This window comes from Micropterus salmoides, unplaced genomic scaffold (genome assembly GCF_014851395.1).
Source record: "Micropterus salmoides isolate LMB-PRFRI ecotype aquatic unplaced genomic scaffold, ASM1485139v1 Ms_hic_scaffold_21, whole genome shotgun sequence".
Classification (NCBI taxonomy): domain Eukaryota; kingdom Metazoa; phylum Chordata; class Actinopteri; order Centrarchiformes; family Centrarchidae; genus Micropterus; species Micropterus salmoides.
This window is the reverse complement of record NW_024041262.1, coordinates 24803622-24812774: the sequence shown is the minus strand read 5'-3', so window position 1 is coordinate 24812774 and position 9153 is coordinate 24803622. Positions and strand designations below refer to the sequence as shown.

At 40.2% G+C, this 9153-nt stretch overlaps 1 protein-coding gene across 4 annotated transcripts in view; it reads left to right on the top strand.

The window, feature by feature from the left end:
* LOC119915519 (brain-specific angiogenesis inhibitor 1-associated protein 2-like) overlaps positions 1 to 9153 on the top strand; it is an 86951-nt gene that overhangs the window by 27984 nt on the left and 49814 nt on the right. For 2 of the 4 annotated variants that reach the window (XM_038735073.1, XM_038735074.1), the window contains exon 1: positions 8312 to 8411. The exons of 1 other annotated variant lie outside the window; for it this stretch is intronic. In XM_038735073.1, the coding sequence (XP_038591001.1) occupies positions 8342 to 8411 (70 nt within the window). In that variant the 5' untranslated portion in view covers positions 8312 to 8341. Of the gene's footprint in view, positions 1 to 8311; positions 8412 to 9153 lie in introns of those variants that run through there. One more of the 4 variants, XM_038735075.1, reaches the window with a different exon arrangement.

Genomic DNA, 9153 nt, shown 5'->3' with positions numbered 1-9153 from the left:
TTTAGTAATTTTCTTCTCTGCTTCCTAACGTTTCTTCCTTGACTGATCAAAAGCAGGAAAATCTCCCCAAATTAGAGATACTAACAAGTACATTTGTCTCAAGCTTAGGGGAGTTTAAAGGATTTAACACCAATAGGGCTTGGGTACTTTACACTTTAACTTTGGATACATGTTGTTGAGTATTTTTCCATTGTGGTTTGAGTACTAAAAGTAGTAGCAAAGTTTGTTTCAGTACACCTCTTAGTTTGTCACCAAAACCCTCCTTGTTCCATCACTAATAGTTTATATAACCTGCTCTGTTCCACATCACTCATCTACTATGGGACATGATGTCCATGTGCTGTCATGTTCTCTGATGAATCATTAACCTTAGTGTTAAAGTGCTAGCTGCTACTGTTCAGTCTCTTTCCTCACATTAGCCGTCCCTTCCAGTGAAATGCCACTGGATTTCCACTGTATTAGTCGTTCATGAGCACACATACTTTAATGTAAAACCAACGTGTTGATCCGGAAACGTTGGTACACCGTAAAGCTTCTCTTATGTTCTGCATCAAACTTAGTTTTATAAAGTTATATAAACTTATTTATAAACTTATAAAGTTTTATAAAGACAGCTTTTCAGAAAGCAGTTCAACATTTGTTTGTTTTTAATAAATGAGGCCGATGTCTCTCACCAGATGTACTCACTAATCACACTTCTCGAACAAGTCTTGTGACGAAGGTACCTTGATTACCATAGTAGCCATGGCCAATTGTGCATCCTACACACACTTTCTTCCAACTATATTGGTATCAGTTAATCAAATATTAAAAGTGTTAATAATTTCAGTTGAATTTGGAGTTTTAAAATAATTTGCTGAGTTGTCCATTACTGTTATTTGGTGTCGCACATGAATTGGAATCGTTGGTCTCGAATTCAACTGCTCCAGACTGGACAAAATCAAAAAGACTTGCAACTCAACTTTGACATAATCTCGAAAGGCTTGCGCTTTTGACTATAAGAGTTTTACAGCCTCATCAAGCTCAAAGTAGAAGAAGATGGTCGGTAAGAATATTCAAATAGCCGACTAGGTTCAGGGAAAACATTCAATCAGGACAGAGTTTAAATCTAATTTATCGGATTCAGCACTGTTTGAAATGACATTCACATGAGTTGTTTAGGACAGTTCAAAGTTTTGGACTTTAGATATAATGTCTGTGCATGAAGGTGACTTATGACTTGTTAATGATCCTAACAAGCGATCTTTGTGTTGGGAATATTTGTTGTTCGTTGTCAGAAACATGACGTTTCCATTTTGGGTGGAGTGTACAAAGCGTCTTATACACCGACAGTCGTTGTTGGTTGCTTTTAACCACAACTACCCTGTCTTCCTGACTGTTTACATGGTAGTTTTATTTGCCTAACTGTAACCAAAGCTTAACCATAAAGCTGGCAGAAAAGAAATGCTCACATTATTATGCTCGTACATTTTTGGAATGAGTCTGAGTGCTTTGCCAGTGCCAGACAACCCGCGTGACGGACCCATACGTCTGCAGGCTCCCTGTGAAGCAATATAAGATAAATAGATAGGATAATTTGTTTTCCCAAAGGAAAAATGTCAAGAGTTGCTAACAAGCTGGTTCCGCTGATGGAACCCTGCTCCTTTTTTAACCCTTCGCTCCCCAAAGAAACAACAAACAATCACTGTCCCAAATCCTCATCTCTCCTGCAGAAACTGATGCTACATGCCAGCCAGTCCTGCCTGCCAGCACGACGACACACAGACACTCACATTTAACTGACACAAACAGAATTATTTTTGAGTTGTGCTTGTACACAGACAAACAAACACATTTTGTCACACTTGGACGCTTCCAGGGTGAACATCTGCCTCGCCTGACCAACAAAAACATCCTGAACAGAGGTGAGAAGCAGAGAAATTGTAAGAGAAATAAATATTTCAGATGCTGGCCAGACCAATAACATGTCAGTGTGAGATGGATCGTACTCGTTTTTATTTATTTTTTTAAGTCCTCTGTGTGAGATGGCATGTGGATGTTCTTGTGCTTCCAGTCCACCACATTACCTGACAGGCTGCAGTTGGACTGGGCTTGTGTTTCTGTTTAAGGTTGAAACTAATGATTAGTTTCATTATCTGTAATTTGGTTTAAATTTTTTTTTTTTTTTTTTTTTTTTTTTTCAGTTAATTGTATACACCGTGAAATGTCAGATATTTGTGGAAAATTACCAATCCTTGTCCCAGCAACGGTCCAAAAGTCAAATATTAATTTGCGATGATATTAAAAAAAAAAAAAAAAAAAAAGTATTTGTCACTTCAGTAGTTGCTAAAAGAAAATATTTGGCATTTTTGCTTGATTTCTTTTTAATTAATCCAATCCATTAAGTGACTAATCATTAGCACTGTTTAAATCGTCAGTTTGTTAGTAAATATAAAATATTAAACTAGTGATTAGTGTTTTTCTTCCAAACTCCAAATCTTGTCACTTAGTCAAACTCTTCATCATATAAACATCCTACTTGTAATGTACTAACTTGTCGTCACACTTCTCCCTCAGAAGGTTAATTCCACTTTGGTCTTGAGTCGGCTAATTATTTGTATAATATTTCTATCTTCCCTGTGGGATCAGTGATATGCTTCATGGTAGATTTCAAAGTATTCAGTGATTAGCTCCGCTGTGGCATTTAGTCTGCCTCCGTCAGGGAGCCTGGACATTAAATAATGCTGCATTGGTGACACTGAAGCTGCATAATGGATTGATTAAAAACGGTGCATCATCATCTGCAGGTAGAATCTTTCTGAGATCAGTAAATAGCAATTATGGCGTAACTTTATCTTTTGTTTTGTATCTAGATGAGCGTTTCAACAGAGTAGAAGATAATGCACCATTTCTTATTATGCTAGTATTTTGCTTCCAGATAACATTCAGTTGTGTTGATTAGAGATGGAACATTTCCCCAATGCTGCAATGTGATAACACAATCCTTGTATTGTTATCAAGTTTTGGCATTTAATTGGCGAGGTGATTAGTGAGTCAATTAAAACGCATGACCACAACACACGGGCAAAGTGAGACAAAGCAGCATTTGCTCAATAATCCCTCTTATTTCCCATGCACCCTTTCAAATATGGTCTTTCATTCAGTGGCATGCTAATCAGCCTCCGTCCCTGTTGCTGAAGGAACAAGCTCAGCTGATTGTGTGTGGATTAAGCCAGGACCGGCCAAGTTAATGATCCTATTAAATGATCACCTAAATCGTATGAGCATGTTGTGACGAGGGGGAAACGCATGAATTGGTTCACCATTTCCATGTGCAGGGCAGCACTGATGGTGACTGACACATACAGTCTGGTTCAGTGTTGATCAGAAGAGTCTACTCTAGATATATTCACCGCTGTAACATGGTTTATGTGTGTGGTGGTGGTTTTTGTATTTAAAAAGGTCAAGAACTTCAGTGCCAATTTGAACTGAACTGTTCTACATCTGTTATGTTAGTCTATGTGAAGATGTTTGTGGCTGAAACACATTGCACATTGAATTGCCAATTGTCTTCTGTGTTGGGTTGCAGCGACGCGTGTAGCCAAATACAGCACGTGTCACTCAAGTATTTTCCATAGCAATGGTTATCACATTACTCACAATTTGAGCAGTGACGCTATTTTTGTTGAAAAAATTGTTTGTGTGGAAACAAAAGTTCATAGTAGAGTTAAAATGGTACAAGTGTATAACTTAAATTTCTGACTAAACCCCTTTTTTTATTTTATTTGTTGTATGCACTTCTTCTGATGTGTGTTTACACGTGTTAGTAACTACATGTGAAACACTGCAAGTATTTTTAACAGCCACACCGACTCAGTGGAAGAATGTGATGCATGAGGCCAAACCTGTCCGACAGCGCATTACGTAACACACTTCATCACTCACTCACGCATGGAAGCACGCACAAACCCATACACACTTCTAGTAACAGACATTTCCTGCTCCTCTCTCTGTACATCTGTTGATTTAGACATGAGAAGTGGGCCGCTCTCCACCTTCTATATTTATTCTTTTGTTGATCGTCCCTTTCTTCCTGCCAAGCGGTGGTACAGCCATGATTACCGCTGCTGGAGCGCTTCCACTGACTTGGTTTGTTCATCAGCCGACGCCTTACATAACTGGAAAATACGCCCAGAGATGGGAGAAGGGGGCGAGAGGGAATCGGGGTATAAATAGGTTTGTTTGTCCTCAGAAATGCTGTGTGTGTGTGTGTGTGTGTGTGTGTGTGTGTGTGTGTGACTTCAGACGTTGTGGCAGTGGAGGGGGGGGGGGGGGGATCTTGCCTGAGAATCCACAGCAGGGTGCTTTTAATCAGAAGTACAACCAGTTTCCCCTCCAGAATTTCCTGAAGTCAACTTCAGCCTCCCATAGATGTATTTATTATCAGCCCATTTCAATCCATCTCCCACACTTCTCTTCACACTGGGCTTTTTTTTTCTCCACCTGATTTTGAGCACCTTAAAGCGGTTCTCATCATTCTCTGGGCAGTCTACCTATTTTTATTGTACCCCTGTGTCGTCCTGCCCTACTTCTTACTTTCTTTTTTTTTTTTTTTTTTTTTTTTTTTTGAAGTCATAGTGAAGTTTGAGTACCAAGGTGACTGTACGTCAGCCGGCGGGCATTAGCAGGCATCCCTTGTAGCGCGCAGCCATGAAAAGATGTGTCAACCTCACATGTACCCTCCTCTCCCTTGCCCTATGCTCATTCTTCTGTTCTTACTGTAACTTTGAGTGTTCTTACTTTTCTCCTCCTACCGTGCTGTAAAATACTCTTTACTTGTTTTAACTTAAAAACACTGAGCTGCCTTTAACTGAACTACTGAATAAAGGAAAGGAAAAGTTGCACGGTGAAATTCATCTGCGCATCAGATATGTGGTCCTAGATGCTTGGTGACGTAGTGAGTACTTGCAGGGCTAGTTGGTGAAGAACTCGCTGGCGAGGTAGCCAGCCAGGAACATGCCAGTGCTAGTCAATCACAATATCTTTTGTAGCTCCCCTTCAGTGAAGCAGTTTATATTCTATACACAGGAGGATAAATGAAAGTGGATTGTGCAGCTAATAAGCTCAAATGTCTTCTTTCAAGACTGCTTGCTATTAACCAACAAAAGTTTGTGGCTGAACTACTACGCCTTTACTCATCAGCTTGTTCTCTTGGGCCTAAAAAGCAAAACATGCTGTCTTTCCAGCACTCCTGCCTTGACCCATGGTGATCAGATTTTTGGTTCCATAGCACCTAAACTGATCGGCCCGCACCCTTACGGTCTGTTGATTCTGTGGATTCTTCAACAAGACATACCTGTTTAGACAGGTGTTTGGGTAACTTCTATGCACCAGGGGCCTGTACCACAAAGCGAGTTCAACATACCCAGGATATCTTTTCGTCATCTGGCATCATTAATCCTAACAATCGTGATGGGATAAGCGGTCACATTAAGCTAGTTATTGACTTAGTAAGTCAACCCAGGGTCTCCCAATTCAGCCATGAGGCAGTGTTGGCAGCAGATGACCAATCACAAGTCCACTGGAAGCAGAGCGTCATATTTTACAAATGAAGAGCAAACTAATATTAGACAAATACGAGATTGTCATTGTCTGTGTGTTACCATTTCCACATTAAGATTCTGAAATAAGAGGTTGTTCCAACTCAACAAGAACAAGAAATTCTCCTCACTTCATAAATCAGATTAATTTGGAACCATTTTATGTGAGTTAAACATTGTTCTAAACTTCATAAAGCAACGAAACAAAAATCAATTCATGCCATAAAATGTGCTCAAATAGTGGTTGAATCTCAACATTTAGGCAACTGAAAACTCACCCACATTACCTGCGCCCACATGGCAAAAGGTGGGACGGTACATGACAAGTCTCTGTAATACAGGCCTAAGATGGCTACTAACCTAAAATAAACAACCAAGTTCATATTAAAATTAATTTTTAACTATAAAACACATTTCAAAGCTGTACGTGAAGTAGGCTTATTGTAAAAACCTACTTGGCTTAAAAGGCTTTCAATCAGTCTCTACTGCGGTGATGTGGAGAAACTTTTTGTATAGCGATATCATCCTACAAACATAAAAGCAGGTGATGTCCCTTCCCAAGAGGGTTGATCTCTTATCTGGAACAAAGCCGGAGCAGGTTAGCTGTTCGCATAAGTTACCATGGCGATCTACCCCGGTAAGAAGTGAACCGCCGTCGTGGTACTGAAAACCTAGGGTTAACCCAGAAGTTATCTCGATAAGCTCAAATCCTGCTTCGTGGATTTATGTATTTGGTTTTTTTAATTAGCTGCCATGTTTATTGTAGGTGGGTTTTTTTGTTTTTTGTCTTTCTCCTTGTGGCTCAGGTGGTCATTTTATCTTCTGTGAATGTTAATGTTGTTGAATAGCACTCTGTGACTCTTGTCTGTGAAAAGCACAATACAAATATAGTTATATTGACTTAATTGCTTCCATCCTGTGTTGCTTGTTTGACAATCCTGCCATTTTCAAAGTTGGAAAAAGTCAGAGAATTGTTTTTTTTTTTTTTTGTTTTTGTTTTTTTTGTGGTTTTGTTTTTTCTAAATTTCTGGAGATGCAGCAGAAGTGAAAGGGCAGCTTGGACTGTGGGGGCGGTTGAGTCACTGCAAAGGCAGACAGAGGCAGTAAAACTCATTATGTATTTTTCTTCTTGACTTTTCCTTCACTTGTTAACGAGGGCCTCAGTTTGTTGAGTGTTCTACTTTGTCTGATAAACCAGAAGTGGATCATTTAACAAACAAAGTCACATCTTGTGTTGCTTACTGCTCAAACTATCTAATCATAGAATCTTTCATCTTTGTTTTCTCTGATCCTGGTGGTTGAGTTATTCCTCCCTCACTATTTTTTCAGTAAAATATTTACTTACATTTTGTAATAGTTGATACCAACAACTTTGGGTGACTCGACCATTCGGAATGGCCTGTTCTGGTGTTTTGAATAAAATGCTGGTACGGGATTGTAGTGTCTCTCAAAAGTGTTTAAGTGTCTTGGGGTGAATAATAAAGCTGCACTAATCAATATTTTTGGAAAAAAGGTCATAGCAGCGAATCCGCAGAAAATGATCCTCCAACCCTGCAGCTCCGCTCAGCTCTACAGAGCGCTTGGCGTTTTTCATCTCATTTGTTTTGGTTACGGCTCGTAACTTTACTGTTGTGGTTCACTCCCACACCTCCCACACCAACATCATTTCCAGCAGCAGCAGGCAGTTGTTTCTTGCATAAATTAGCTGGAGAACATAGTGGAGCCAGATAGTTTTCTCACGACTTGGTGAAGACAAAAACAAAGCAATAAGTGAGTGGAAACTGGGCTTCCATTTGAAACGAGGACAAACACGACTCCAAATGAAAGTATGTTGTTGCTCTGATTCTGCTGGATCTGTAAATGGCAGATGAATAGCTTCAGAAGGTGAAAATGTATCCGTGTTGTGTTTGCAGCCAGTGGCCAAAACGATCAACACAGGAGATTGACACTGACACAAATTCTGGTTGAAAAATCCTATTTTTTACAAATACCATTTGCAACAGAACATGTAGTTTCATCATTTCTGTTTTGCATTTTCTCCATATTTTCTATTATCGAAGAATTTTATGACCTGTGCTTGTAACAGAATGACCTTGTTTGAAAGTACATAATATAACAAATAATAAATGAATGTTGCTAAGCGTCGGTAGGTAGGTAAAGACAGTCTTACCTCTAGTTGTATCTAGCCAGACAAATCTCAAAAAAGAAAACCAAGAAAAAGCTAACTTTTGTATAAGCTCCAATATGCAATGGCTAGATACCACCAGAGATGGGTAAGAAAAAAGTTTTTATTTTTAATTTGGTGACCTGACCCTTTTTAAAACTTAAAAAAAAAAAAAAAAAAAAAATTGGCACGAACAGTGTGCCAGAGATCAGTGAGTGTGAGGGAGATGGAGGGAAACAGTGATGGGTCCAGGTCTGCTGCTGAGCTGAGTGAGTCGGTAGCCAAAACCAGGTTTTATTTTAATAGAGACAGCAGGGGAGGTGAGGAAACAGTCCCCCCTCCACAAACAAACACACCACAAGTTCCCCCCACCCCGTGGCTTGTACTCTTTCTCGTTCTTTTTCCCTCCACTTCATCCCTCCAGTCCTCGTTGGTTGGCTCAGCTGACTGCTGTGTGTATTCATGCCCCAGTACAGAGTGGTGCTCTGTCACTGTAGCTCATATCAGTGTTTGTATCTGTATCTTTCCTGCTATTTTACTAACCTAAGGTGCTGTGTTTTTTTGTTTGTTTTTTTTTTTCCCCCCTTTCTAGTCCATCATGGAGCAGTTCAACCCCTGCTTACGGAACTTCATAGCCATGGGAAAGAGCTACGAGAAGGCACTCACCAGTGAGTACACCAACCATTTCTTGTGTTTCTCCTGTCTTCGTCCTTCTTTCATTCCTCCTGTCTGTCCAGTAGTCCAGGCAGAGGGCCAACTGACCCGACACTTGGCGCTGCTTTTTATATCCTCTTAATTTATCTCAAGTAGAGATGTGGTGTGATGACGACATAGATACTCGGTTTCTAGTGTAGTTGACGTTTGCATCGAGCCAGACTCTGCTCCAGAATCCTTTTTTAAACTTAATGTATTTATTTGGCTTTGAACAGAAGCTAGCTTGTTGCTCCGTCGCAAAAGTGACCACAGTCCACCTTCAGAGACATTCATTGAATATCTCATCCAAATAAATACTGCACATTGAAGATGTTTTTCAAATGTCAAAGATTTGCTTATCAGAGGTGACACTCTGGGGTTGATTGTTCCTCTGCGATGATGTCCATGTCCACACGTCGCTCATTGATCTTAAATGTCCGCCTCTACTGTGTGTCCTTTTGCCATTGCTTTTTGTGGCTCGCACAGGTGTGTGTGTGTGTGTGTGTGTGTGTGTGAGAGAGAGAGAGAGAGAGAGAGATTAAAGACATTGAGGTGTACATGCAGCAGTGGCTCAAGGTCAGACAAAAACACTGGAAATGTCTTGGGGGAGCTAAGTGGAGCATAAGCCAATGGGAAGTGGAACAGGAGGAGTCTCGAGAATAACGGTCCTCCCCCACGGGGCCAAGGAAACGAGAACAGACCGAGCTGGTATCCAGG